The 14,883-nt window shown below is 39.8% G+C and overlaps 1 protein-coding gene across 1 annotated transcript in view; it reads left to right on the top strand.

The window, feature by feature from the left end:
- Positions 1–369: 369 nt before the first annotated feature.
- LOC126203671 (uncharacterized) overlaps positions 370–14,883 on the top strand; it is a 50,509-nt gene continuing 35,995 nt past the window's right edge. Inside the window, exon 1 of the mRNA XM_049938036.1 lies at positions 370–577. Coding sequence (XP_049793993.1) covers positions 385–577 — 193 coding nt within the window. The 5' untranslated portion in view covers positions 370–384. The remainder of the gene's footprint in view (positions 578–14,883) is intronic.

Here is a 14,883-nt window from a genome sequence, read left to right as displayed (position 1 = left end):
GAATATTTCATACGTAAAGTAATAATCACAGGTGAAAAATTTATTGCAACCTTTCATTTCTCATGTCCATCCATGTATATGTTAAGTTCCATATCAAAGGTTTCGCAATCAAATTAAACGCAAAAAGCAAGGAAAGTTTAAAACCACGGTCAACTCCCGAATACTTAAAACAGACAGAATCGCATTGAAGATACCGCGGACACGAACAACAGTTGCGTCCCTGAGTCTGGACAGTTAATGACGACCTCTGCTCCTCGTCGTTCTCTCTTTTTTTCTCCCTTTGCCAAAGACGAGGACAAACTATCGGCGAGAAGTCTGCGGGTAGCGACAGGCAGACGTTCGTGGGCGGCCGCAGCCGATGACACGAGGTCATATGACGAGGCGATGGCTCACCCACTGATACCGCTGCAGGCCGCTACTGGAGTGCGCCGCGGGGCAATATGTATATATATGAGGCGAGGGACTCGGAGAGCCGATGAGGCACCTCCGTCCCACTCGGCGGGGGGGACGCTGTCTGCGATGAGGCCGCTGCCGGCGCTGCTTCTCGCCCTCGCCGCTCTCGTCTGCACAGCAGCAGGTGAGCACTCGCACCGGCTCCTCCAGCACTACAGCCGTCGTTTCAGAATCTACTCGCGAACTTCCGATTACATTCGTGTAGGCTAGCATACCGGTGGTACATTTTGCGAAAGCTGAGTACATCTACATCTACATCCACATGATTACTCTGAAATTCACATTAAAGTGCTTGGCAGAGGGTTCGTCGAACCACAATCATACTATCTCTCTACCATTCCACTCCCGAACAGTGCTCGGGAAAAACGAACACCTAAACCTTTCTGTTCGAGCTCTGGTTTCTCTTATTTTATTTTGATGATCATTCCTACCTATGTAGGTTGGGCTCAACAAAATATTTTCGCATTCGGAAGAGAAAGTTGGTGACTGAAATTTCGTAAATAGATCTCGCCGCGACGAGAAACATCTTTGCTTTAATGACTTCCATCCCAACTCGCGTATCATATCTGCCGCACTCTCACCCCTGTTACGTAATAATACAAAACGAGCTGACCTTTTTGCACCCGTTCGATGTCCTCCGTCAATCCCACCTGCTAAGGATCCCACACCGCGCAGCGGTATTCTAACAGATGACGAACGAGTGTAGTGTAAGCTGTCTCTTTAGTGGACTTGTTGCATCTTCTAAGTGTCCTGCCAATGAAACGCAACCTTTGGCTCGCCTTCCCCACAATATTATCTATTTGGTCTTTCCAACTGAAGTTGTTCGTAATTTTAACACCCAGGTACTTAGTTGAGTTGACAGCCTTGAGAATTGTACTATTTATCGAGTAATCGAATTCCAACGGATTTCTTTTGGAACTCATGTGGATCACCTCACACTTCTCGTTATTTAGCGTCAACTGCCACCTGCCACGCCATATAGCAATCTTTTCTAAATCTCTTTGCAACTGATACTGGTCTTCGGATGACCTTACTAGACGGTAAATTACAGCATCATCTGCGAACAACCTAAGAGTACTGTTCAGATTGTCACCCAGGTCATTTACGTAGATTAGGACCAGCAGAGATCCCAGGACGCTTCCCTGGGGAACACCTGATATCACTTCAGTTTTACTCGATGATTTGCTGCCTATTGCTACGAACTGCGACCTTCATGACAGGAAATCATTAATCCACTCGCACGACTGAGGCGATACCCCATAGGCCCCCAGCTTGATTAGAAGTCGCTTCTGAGGAACGGTGTCAAAAGCTTTCCGGAAATCTAGAAATACGGAATCAACTTGAGATCCCTTTCGATAGCGGCCATTACTTCGTGCGAATAAAGAGCTAGCTGCGTTGCACAAGAACGATGTTTTCTGAAACCATGCTGATTACGTATCAATAGATCGTTCCCTTCGAGGTGATTCATAATGTTTGAATACAGTATATGCTCCAAAACCCTACTGCAAACCGACGTCAATGATATAGGTCTGTAGTTCGATGGATTACTCCTACTACCGTTCTTAAACACTGGTACGACCTGAGCAATTTTCCAATCTGTAGGTACAGATCTATCGGTGAGCGAGCGGTTGTATATGATTGCTAAGTAGGGAGCTATTGTATCAGCTTAATCTGAAAGGAGTACAATGTGAATGAGCCGCATCGTAACTGCGTTAGCATTTTCTCTGTTAAACTGGTAGCAACCAATCGTTTTAATAACGACTCCACATTTCCTGAGCTTGTACTGAATTAAGGTCACTATTACAAGCCAGAGTGCCGTGTCCTTCACTTAGCAAACAAAGGCCAAAAACTCAACCTGCTGGGAGCTCTGAAAATTAACAAACATCTAGCTTACGGTCCAGATCTAATCTTAAATGACCTGACACAGCTTAACACTTTTCCTCTCCTAAACTTTACACAATCCCCTCTGTTTTTCATTACTTCCCAAATGTCTGTTCCTACATATTGCCCAATTTTCCTGTATTCATTGTGTTCTTTAACCTTATTACAATGACAGCCAGTCGTAGTCGTAGCCAGTCGTAGACTCACCTCAGATGATGTTGCCCGCAGCTGGCAACGAAACGTCAGGGAGAAGTATTTCTACTATTGGACCACGGCCTCTTAGCCCGTAAGTTTTAATTACTGAAGACGCCGGCCGTGAAAGCCTACACGCTATGACTTATTAAAATGGTCTGTGTAATCCGTATATACTTTAGTAACAACTGTTAAGTCTTTCTTTTAATTGTTACTTCTATTACTTTCCATGTTTAATACCTCTTGTAGTTGTCTCATCAAGTACTGTTTTTATTTTACTTATTTTATTTATTTAATGCAAAGTGGTTTGAGTATAGTGTTAATGTTTTTCCTGTTCGCTCCTTTTATATTTGTATATTGTTTCAACTTTTTACTTTTCTAAATGCAGTACCACCACACTCACAAAGATGGCATTTACTGTATGTTCCCTCACACTTCTCCATTTTCCTGTATTTATTCACTTCTGTTAACCTTACTGATATTGTTTAAAATGCTCATATATTCTTAGGCTACACTGATAATTCTTTCTCCTTTCAATTGGTTTGTGTATCGCTCTCCATGTTTTATACCTCCTGAAGTACCCTTATCAAGTACTAATTTTATTTTATTTCATTGCTTTTGTTTCTTCTTCTTCGTTTCACCCAACTTTGGGGTACGTTGAATCAATCACTTCTGTGTGTTCTGTGCCTTTCTTTTCGCCCAGTACTGCTTCATTCTTTCCGATCTTGCTTTTCTTTCCTCATCAGAGATGACAATCGTTCTTTTCTTCCTATTTTGGAGCTGGAATCCCTCTTTTCTGTCTTTGCTTATCATTTTTGCGGTCCTGTCTGTGAGCATTTTTTCTGTGATGTGTTGTTCTCTTAAGTCTTTCTCTGTTTGGATAAACCAATTTGGTTTGGATTTTTTATTCCTGAAGTAGTCAAACATTCTTTTTGTAAGTCTATTTGGGTTCATTCTGAGAATGTGCCCATAAAACTCAATTCTTCTTTTCCTCATTGTATCCGAAAGTTTTTCTGTGGTTTTGTAGAGTGTTTCATTTTTGGTATGAATTAGTTTGTCGTTATGAAATTTGGGGCCTAAAATTTTTCTCAATATTTTTCTTTCTTTGATCTCTAGCCTTTCAATCGGGCCATGGTTAGTGATAGATAATGTCTCAGCTGCATATAGTGCTTCTGGTTTAATGGCAGTGTTGTAATGTTTTATTTTTGAATTCCATGAGAGGGACTTTTTATTATAAGTATTTTTAGTAAGCTGAAAGGCTAGTTTCTTCTTAATTCTATTGCTTTTTTCTCAAGGGCGTTCCAGCTAATCCATTCACCAAGATATTTGAATTCTTTAACAATTTCGATCTTTTGGTCTCTTACTTTAAGATATTTCATTGGCTTTTTTATATTTGTGATTATTTTGGTTTTTTTAAAAGAAATTTTAAGGCCTATTTTCTCTGCTTGTTTCTGTAATTCGAGGATCTGTTCTTTGGCTTCTTCCCATGTTTCAGCTAGTAGGGCCATATCATCTGCAAATTCTAGGCAATTAACCTTGATGCCTTTGTTTTTTGTTCCTAGTCGGATTCCACTATTGATTTTCTTGTTCCATTCTCTTACTATTTTTTCTAGGGCACAGTTAAATAACAATGGAGAGAGTCCATCACCTTGTCGTACTCCAGTTTTTATCTCAAATAGGTCTGAGAGTTCTCCCATAAATTTAATTTTGGAGTATGTGTTGGTGATGGTTTCTCTAATTAGGTTTGTAGTTTTATTGTCTAGGTTCAATTCTTTTAATATGGAGATTAGAGATTCCCTGTCTATGGAGTCGTACGCATTTTGAAAGTCAATGAATGTGATGACATACGCTTTTGCTCTCGATTTTTGGTAGGCCATAAGATTTTTGAGGTTTAGAATTTGTTCTGGGCAGGATCTTCCCTTTCTGAAGCCTGCCTGGTATTCTCCAAGTTGACAATCTAGCTGGGGTTCTGCTCTGTTCAAAAGGACTTTAGACAGTATTTTGTATGTTACGTCAAGGAGCGAAATCCCTCTGTAATTGTTGGGGTCTGTTCTGGATCCCCTCTTATGAATTGGGTGAATGAGGGCCATCTTCCATTCATCCGGAATTCTTTCTGTTTTCCATATTTCTTCAAATATGTTTTGGAGAGATTCTATGGCATTTCTATTGACATTTTTCCACAGTTCAGCTGTAATTTGGTTCTCTCCCGAAGCCTTATAGTTTTTGAGATTCAAAATGATTGATTGTAGTTCCTCGACGGTGGGTGGTTCTGAGTTAGGACTTGTTGAAGTTGAGTTGCTGAAATCCATTTTTTCAATTGGTTCTTTACAGTTGAGAAGGTTTCTGAAATATTCCCTCAGAATTTTGCAATTATCCCTGTTGTTGTGTGCAATATTACCATTTTTATCTTGTAATTGGAGTGTCGGTGGGCTGTACTTGGTTATTTTTTGTTTAAAAGTTCTGTAAAAGCTCCTAGTCTTGTTTTTGTTGAAGTCTTCGTTGATCTGCAAAAGGAGTTGATCTTCTTGTGCTTTTTTAGTTCTTTTGAGGTTTTTACTCACTAATTTTCTTACACTCAGGAAATTTTGCCTATTATATTCATTTTTCTGAGATTGCATCTGTTGCCATGCTTTCTTTCTTTGCTCAATAAGTTTGTCACATTCCTCTGTCCACCATGCGTGTTTTTTGATTTTGGTTATAGGTGCTATTTGTTCAGCTTTGGTTAGTAGGCTTTCCTTCATTTGATCCCAATTTTGGTTCCTTATATCTTGAGTCGCGAGGGGAAACTCCTTCGAATTCATTATCTTTTCTGGATCGTATCTTCTGCTTTTGGGTTTACTGTTTCTATCTTTCCTTTTGGGGATAATTTTGAGTTTTATTTTAGAAAGATAGTGATCAGAATCCAAGTTTGCTCCTCTGAGTACTTTGACATTTTGTATTTCTGTATGGTGTTTCCATTTTATCGCCACATGATCAAGTTGAAATTCACCCAAGTGTGGGTTTGGTGAGGTCCATGTCTTCTGTTTTCTGGGTAGTCTCTTAAAGGCTGTGGATTTCAGGATCAAGCCATGCGCTTGGCAGAGTTCTACTAATCTGACTCCATTTTGGTTAGTTCTATTGTGCACTGGGTAGTTTCCAACAATATTTTTGTATTTCTTTTCTTTTCCTACTTGAGCATTGAAGTCCCCCGTAAGTATGATGTGTTTGTCTGGGATCTTTTGCACCGCGTCATCTAGTTGTTCCCAAAAACGTTCCACCTTTTCCTTATTTTTCCTATTGTCTTCATTTATGGGGGCATGTGCATTCACAATTGTGTATACTCTATTAGCAGATTTAAAAGTGAGTGTGGAGAGTCTTTCCGATTGTGATTGAAAGCTGATAATGGAGTCTAAAATACTTTTATCTATTATAAAGCCCGTTCCGAGGTGGGGTGTGTTTTTCATTATTCTTTTGCCTACCTTTCCTTTGTATATTCTGAAACCTCCGGAATCAAAATTGTTTTCATCTATGTATCGAGTTTCTTGTAGTGATGTTATGAGTATTCTATGATGTTTGAGGGTATCTGTAAGATGTTTTAATTTTCCTGTTTTTAAAAGAGAGTTTACATTGAAAGTAGCTATGTAACTTGTTTTTTTACATTTCAATTTGCTTGATGTCTTATCATGTCCCGATTCATCTCTGTGCAATGCTGCAGACTCCCCAGAATCCGATAGTCTGCTTGCGCACCTTGGTGCGGTGGATTGTCCACCTGGGGTAATTTGTTTCACATTACACTCTTCCATGATTGATATTATTATGTAAGGGGTGACTCTTCGAGCCACAAATTTACAACCACGGTTGTTAGCCCTGGAGGTTTTTCCCAGCCGCCCCTGACCTGGGGAACAGACGCTGACCAAAGACCGCCCAATGTGGGACAGTCGCCTTTGGATTTCTGGTCCTGTGTTGGTCCACGGGTGGTATTTTATTTCCCACCTACCCTACATATCTGTAGAGCTTTCCCCTATCCGCCACCTGGGGACGCGCCCGGTAGGGGAACAGGTTCCCCCTCGGGTGCTTTTGTTTATTAATATAAACTATTATGTAGGCTTGCTGTTCCAGTTTTGTGTTAAAGTTTTCCTGTCTACTCCATTTATGTTGATTTACTGTTCAATTCTTTACTTTTTACACTGCATTACCACCACACTGTCAAAGATATTATTTACTGCACGTTTCTGCTTCAATCTAGATGTGTAACTTATTTTCGAATATCATTTACAAACACTGTAACTTCTTTGGCGACAATAGTAAATGCCTCAAGATGACCTTGAAAGCCGAAGACTAGGACTTTTCGTTTATCGTTTGAAAAACTTTTGCTCTAGTCTTCAGCGATCTCGTCGTTGTTATGGTCTTCAGTCCAAAAAACTGCCTTGACGGACGTTGGAACGCCCTATCTCGCCAATGTTAAATTAGTTAAATTTATGTACTTTTTTCTCTGGAACTGTTATACCTAGAATTTGAAATTTTGGCAGCTGTTCTCAACATGTATTATAGCTCACTGAACTACAATCAGTGCTCCTTTTGATACAATATTTTTCAATTTTTTATCCTTTAGGCATTGTTAATTTGGGTGAATTTCATATAAATCTCCCTTATTGAGAGAAAAAGCCAGCCGCTGTCATGATTCTAGTTCAGTGGCACCCTTTAACTATTTTATAGCACTTCTGAAAATTTGAATGTCATTCGTTTTGTAATTTGTGAGATAAAGGTACATATTTCAGAAGTTTGAAAATGAGGTTAACATAATGTGTTGTGAAGATTCACAAACAACTTTTATTCCAATATCAGAATTGTCCAGGGCAGTTATCAGCGTCATCTTACGGTTCTTCTTCTTCTTCGCCTAGAAGCTCTCTTCTCCTAGCTGCCCTTGATTTCTTTATATTACAGTCAGCTCCATACTGATCCGTCCGCTGCTCGTGGTCTCGCGGTCGCGTTCTTGCTTCCCGAGAACGGGAGCGATTCCCGGCGGGGTCAGGGATTTACACCTGCCTCGAGATGACAGGGTGTTTGTGTTGTTCTCATCATTTCATCACCATTCATGAAAGTGGCGAGTTTGGACTGAGCAAAGGTTGGGAATTCGTACGGGCGCTGATAACCGCGCAGTTGAGCACCCCACAAACCAAACATCATCATCCATACTGATCCTTGCTTACTCGCACTTTGTCCAGAAGTTGAAGACCTTCGTTGGTGTTAACATCAGGAACAATCTCAAGCCTTTCAACGACCTTTAATCTACCTAGACGAAATAACAGCATCAGTGAACCCCCCCCCTCCTTTTTAGTTTTCATCCCAACAAATAAATTCTTAGGCACACGAGTTCACAAATTATGAGGGTTTTGAAACTTCCTGGCAGATTAAAACTGTGTGCCGGACTGAGACTCGAACTCGGGACCTTTGCCTTTGCACATCTTCTGGGATGATGAGGATGCCCCAAGCCTCTACACATTAGCTGGTTTGCTTGCATAGCAGCCACTGGGATAGAATTTCCATTTTGGAAAAGGAAATAAAAATATTTCTAATTACAGTTTATTAAGTGGGCTATTGTTAAGAAGACATGTCTATAGTGCGAGAGCGATAAGATATCTCAGCAGAATCACTTACACAGAAGGTGTCCGTAAATCAGTTCCCACAGAACTTACGCTTTTTAAATAACTATACACTTGAAGGCATCGTAGAAACCAAGTCGCTCAAGCAACAAAAGTAGTAAGAAGACACGTAACAATCTCCGAACGAGGTGCAAAAAGAAGCTGTAGACTTAAAACATTAATTCACAGATCGAAAACTGTACTGCAAACACAGCTACTTTCTATGACAATGGCACCAAACGAAATATCAAAGTTTCTACAACAGAAGAGTGAAATGCATTTGTATCTCCCGAAGTAAGAGTGGTTTCAGGTGTGCCTCAGTGGAGTGTCGTAGGACCGTTGCTATTCACAATATACATAAATGATCTTGTGGATAACATCGGAAGTTCACTGGGGCTTTTTGCGGATGATGCTGTAGTATATCGAGAGGTTGTAACAATGAAAAATTGTACTGCAATGCAGGAGGATCTGCAACGAATTGACGCATGCTGCAGAGAATGGCAATTGAATCTCAATGTAGACAACTGCAATGTGCTGCGAATACATAGAAAGAAAGATCCTTTATCATTTAGCTACAATATAGCAGGTCAGCAACTGCAAACAGTTAATTCCATAAATTATCTGGGAGTAGGCATTAGAAGTGATTTAAAATGGAATGATCATATGAAGTTGATCGTTGGTAAAGCAAATGCCAAACTGAGATTCACTGGAAGATTCCTAAGGAAATGCAATCCGAAAACAAAGGAAGTAGGTTACAGTACACTTGTTCGCCCACTGCTTGAATATTGCTCACCAGTGTGGGATCCGTACCAGATAGAGTTGATAGAAGAGATAAAGAAGATCCAACGGAGAGCAGCGCGCTTCGTTACAGGATCATTTAGAAATCGCGAAAACGTTACGGAGATGATAGATAAACTCCAGTGGAATACTCTGCACGCTACGGTCGCAGGTTCGAATCCCGCCTCGGGCATGGATGTGTGTGATGTCCTTAGGTTAGTTAGGTTTAAGTAGTTCTAAGTTCTAGGGGACTTATGACCTCAGAAGTTAAGTCCCATAGTGCTCAGAGCCATTTGAACCGATACTCTGCAGGAGAGACGCTCAGTAGCTCGGTACGGGCTTTTGTTGAAGTTTCGAGAACATACCTTCACCGAGGAGTCAAGCAGTATATTGCTCCCTCCTACGTATATCTCGCGAAGAGACCATGAGGATAAAATCAGATAGATTAGAACCCACACTGAGGCATACCGACAATCTTTCTTTCCACGAACAATACGAGATTGTAATAGAAGGGAGAACCGATAGAGGTACTCAATGTACCCTCTGTCACACACCGTTAGGTGGCTTGCGGAGTATGGATGTAGATGTAGATGTAGATGCATACCTTTTATACCTAATGTTTTCGGAAAAGCGAATGTTTGAGTGCCTACACATCACAAGTAGGGTAATTTTCCTGAACGCACATACCATTTTGGAAAAGGAAATAAAAACATTTCTAATTACAGTTTATTAAGAAAGTCTGCATCATTTTACGCAGAAAATTCCAAATTATTTTATAGACTTAAAAACTGAAAATGGGACTTTTTGCCGCTTTTCGGTATTCCAGCTCCCCAAGAAGCAGCGCTCCACGTTGGACTGTCCTCTGCAAGCCGCCTCGTGTCCCAATAACTTCTGCGACCTACATCCATTTGGACACGCTTACTGTTTTTAGTCCTTCGTTTTCTTCTACGATTTTTACCTCCCAAATTCTTTAATACCTCAGGATGTGCACTATCAACTTTCCCCTTTCTTTTAATCAACTTGTATCGTCTCTTTTCTCCAATCCGACTCAGTGCTTCCTCATTAGTTACTCGATCTACCCATATAATCTTCGGTATTCTTCTGCAGGACCGCATTTCAAACCCTCTTATTCTCCTCTTTTCTTAACTGCTTATGGTCCACATTTCACTTCCGTAAATTTATGTTAGATGTTCACAAATTCCTCTTTTGTGGAAATACGTGTGTTGCATTTACTACGTTGCCGAAATACCAAATACCATTTACTACTTTTAGAATCTCATTTCCTTGTCTAATTCCCTTAACGTAACCCGATTTAACTCGACTACATTCCATTACCTTGTATTAATTTGTTGATATTCGTCTTATAACCTCGTTTCAAAACATCATCCATTCCGATCTACTGCTCTTCCAAGTTCGTGCTGTCTCTTACACAGTTCTGCTGGCATCGTCAAAAGTTGAAGTTTTTATTTCTTCTCCCTGTATTTCATTTCCCCTCCAAAACTTCTTACTGATTTCGTTTGCTACTTCCATAATGTACAGATTGAATAACATCCTGTCTCGCTCCGTTCTCAATCACTGGTACTCTGTCATGGCCTTCGATTCATATAACTAGTCTGGTTTCTGAAAGTTGCAGATAATCCTTATCTGCCCCTATCTCACTCCTGCTGCCTTCATACTTTCAAAGAGTGTACCCCAGTCAAAATTGGCAAAAGCCTTTTCCAAAGATGCAAATTCTATAAAAGTTAGTTTTCCTATCTTCAACCTATCTTCTTTGATAATTCGTAGAGTCACTATTTCCTCGTGTATTTCTTTTCCTACCATTTTTTTCTCCATGATTCTGTAAATACCTCTTGTAAGTGTTTTGCAGCCATGCCTTATTCTGATATTGTGGTAGTTTGGAAATGTTCACACCTGTCAGCACTGCCTTCTGTCGAGATGGAATTATTAGATTCTTCTTGACGCCTGATCAGCAATATTACTGGTGAAGTCCGACCAGCAATGTCACTGCTGGAGTCCTGTCAGGAATGTTACTGCCTTGTAAGAGGGCGTCAGTGTTCAATTCATGGAAATACGAGTATTTACCGGTCGCTTAGTAGTAATATAAGAACTTTTGTTAAACTCTTAGAAAATGCTCAGACAGTTGTCAAGTACATATTTTGTTGTATTTACAGTTTCGATATACAAGATCATCATAAGGCAACAAAGCATCACTTCATCATAATTTTTTATAATCCAGTATGAAACTAATAATGACAAATTTATCTAAAACTCAAAATATTTTAGGCTCAGAGCTGTTTCATAATTTATTATCTTGATGTGTCAGATACGTAAAAACTTACAGGTTGAACGTATGTCGTGGATACGACCAAACAGCTAAATTTGGAAAGTCAACAATTACTCAAACACTTCTTTATTATCATCAAATGCCAGGGCCTGCCGAAAGGCAAGATGTACAGTGTATGTCACCTCTGTCGTTATTTTGAATGTCCCGCACTCAAAACTGTCAGTGCCAGAATTCGCAGGATTACGTTTTCACATATAAATTCCCATCCCAAATAAAAATAAAAATAGAACAGTACTTTTTACACAGTTAAGACCGATAATCATCAGAATCGTGATGGATTATGTATTTACATGCTAAGGAGATTTTAATGGTTTGACGGTGATCCTGTAGCTCTAAATGATCCTGTAGCTCGAAACTGACATCCTGACAAAAAAATTCGACACTAGTTTCATAAGACACTTTCCAAAAATGAATAAAACCATTTGCAAACCCATGACTTTTAAAAAGATTTTATTTGCAAAACCCGACTAAAATGAACACATTATCTAGATTTGTCTAGCTGTTTCTGTCCTTAAGGTTTTGTTTCGACCGTGGTAGCTCCATTTGGCATGGCTTTTTTTTTAGTTCATTTTGTTATCATTGATCCATTTAATCGATTCTGCGAATGGGAAGTGTAATCAATAGTTCAGTCTCACAATTCAACAATTTAGACCAATGATTCTTAAGCTTTCTTAATGGTGGACCACATTTAACTGTAAAAACGAAATGCCTAGCCCATCAAAACGTAAACGTTTCTAAATTTTCGGCACAGTATACAGTTTACAAATGCAGTTCACTGTTTAACTGTTCGTGATAGTGTTACGAATTATGGATTGGTATATGTACTTGAGGAAGGCGTGTTAGGAATTAGCAGGACAGAAAATAGAACAAACAGATGGCTCTGGAAGTGTAAGACGTGACTAGAAGCGTAATGAAAATGTGATGGTGGTAAGTGGGACGTATAGGTAGACGAATCGATAGTGGATGGCGTATGGAAGCTCTTTGTTGGATTCCAAGAAAGGCAGACAAAAGACACAGTTGAAAGAGCAGTCTTATGAATGTAGCTCTAAATGATCCTGTAGCTCGAAACTGACATCCTGACAAAAAAATTCGACACTAGTTTCATAAGACACTTTCCAAAAATGAATAAAACCATTTGCAAACCCATGACTTTTAAAAAGATTTTATTTGCAAAACCCGACTAAAATGAACACATTATCTAGATTTGTCTAGCTGTTTCTGTCCTTAAGGTTTTGTTTCGACCGTGGTAGCTCCATTTGGCATGGCTTTTTTTTTAGTTCATTTTGTTATCATTGATCCATTTAATCGATTCTGCGAATGGGAAGTGTAATCAATAGTTCAGTCTCACAATTCAACAATTTAGACCAATGATTCTTAAGCTTTCTTAATGGTGGACCACATTTAACTGTAAAAACGAAATGCCTAGCCCATCAAAACGTAAACGTTTCTAAATTTTCGGCACAGTATACAGTTTACAAATGCAGTTCACTGTTTAACTGTTCGTGATAGTGTTACGAATTATGGATTGGTATATGTACTTGAGGAAGGCGTGTTAGGAATTAGCAGGACAGAAAATAGAATAAACAGATGGCTCTGGAAGTGTAAGACGTGACTAGAAGCGTAATGAAAATGTGATGGTGGTAAGTGGGACGTATAGGTAGACGAATCGATAGTGGATGGCGTATGGAAGCTCTTTGTTGGATTCCAAGAAAGGCAGACAAAAGACACAGTTGAAAGAGCAGTCTTATGAATGCGTACAGGTGAGGAGGCTTTACATGAGTACAGCATTAGATGTCGAGTGGCTGCTGCTGATGGCGACGGTGACGATGATGATATGATGATGATGATTATGATGGTGATGATGAAGATAGCCGCAAACAATACAATTTCTTCTTCTCCTTCCCAGCGATCACAGGCCCTGTAGACCACGCGCTGCATCAACGATCTGCTTCCACCGCCTTCTATCTCTCGCAGCCTCTCTCCACCCTGTGCAAATTCCTAGTACTGCGATATCCGTCTCTGTGTTATCTTTCCACCTTGCACGGGGTCGGCCCAATGGTCTTGTTGCCTGGAGAGTTCCTTCAAATGCTTTCTTGGTGATTGTGTTGTTTTCCATTCTAGTCACATGTCCAGCCCATTGCAGTCTCCTACTTTTTAATTTCTGGATGATAGTGGGTTGCTTCATTAACTGATAAATTTCATTGCTCTTTCGAATTCCCCATACACCATTCTCCAACACAGGTCCCCAGATTTTTCTCATTACTTTTCTTTCGATAACATTCAGTTTTACTCTTTCATTCTTTGTAAGTGTCCACCTTTCTGAACCGTACAGTACTATGGGGCAGATGATAGTGTCGTATATCTTCATCTTTGTGGTGACTGACAAAGCTTTACTTTTTAGTGGACTGTTTGGTGAGTACAGATATCTTGACCTTGAGGCTATTCTTTCATTTATATCCATTTTTATGATATTTTTACTGTTGAAACGTGATCCAAGGTATTTAAACTGGAGAACTTTTCTGAATTTAGAATGCTGGTCAATTTCAAAGTAAGGATTTGGGTTTATGACTCGACCTATTTCCATATATATGGTTTCTCTTGGTTAATCAAAAGCCCCATTTTGCCGGCACTGTGCCTGAGAGATCTGTACATGTCTTTCAGTTCTTCTTCGGTTTCATTCAGCAACACTATATCGTCTGCATAAACCAAGAGTTTTACTTCACTGTGTTCGAATCGGAGACCATTGTATAGATGTAAATCACTCTCCCGAACCACTTTCTCTAATGCAAGGTTGAAGAGGACACACGAAAGAGCGTCTCCCTGTCGTAAGCCTGTTTTAATTGTAAAGGTGGGGGATATGGATCCTCTGAACTTCACAATACGATATCTAGTAAGACTAATACAGATTTCGATGGCGAAATAAATTGTGTGAAGGTATATGAAGAGTGGAAATGCAGACGTTCTAAGTGCAAAATCTCACATTTATTAGGGGAACCAAAGAGAATGAATATCCTATTTGTATCTAAGAAATTGAGAAGGTATTCAGATACCACAGAATTATTCTGCTCACCACTTTACTGAAAAAAATAATGAAACGCATTAGAAAATATACAATTTATTAAGAATGTTGAAAGCGCCAGAGTAGCGAAATGACTCGGTCTAAATGTCATACCAGAGAACTGATTAGTTCTAAGTGACTATCAGAAAGTTTTAGTTTCACGTACCATTAATACCGAGACACTGCGTTTTATTTGTGGTATAATAAGAACAGAAATACAGCAGTTATGTTTTAACGAGTAGAACTATAGTGGACAAAAACATTTTCCCGATCTTTTAAATTTCTACGAGAGACGAAAAACTTAAATTCAAGAAAAAACTTTCAGCACCGACTTCTAAAAAAAAAAAAAAAAAAATGGCTCTGAGCACTATGGGACTCAACTGCTGAGGTCATTAGTCCCCTAGAACTTAGAACTAGTTAAACCTAACTAACCTAAGGACATCACAAACATCCATGCCCGAGGCAGGATTCGAACCTGCGACCGTAGCGGTCTTGCGGTTCCAGACTGCAGCGCCTTTAACCGCACGGCCACTTCGGCCGGCCAGCACCGACTTCTG

Source organism: Schistocerca nitens, chromosome 9 (assembly GCF_023898315.1).
Source record: "Schistocerca nitens isolate TAMUIC-IGC-003100 chromosome 9, iqSchNite1.1, whole genome shotgun sequence".
Classification (NCBI taxonomy): domain Eukaryota; kingdom Metazoa; phylum Arthropoda; class Insecta; order Orthoptera; family Acrididae; genus Schistocerca; species Schistocerca nitens.
The sequence above is the reverse complement of the archived record's forward strand: the minus strand, read 5'-3'. Positions and strand labels throughout refer to the sequence as shown.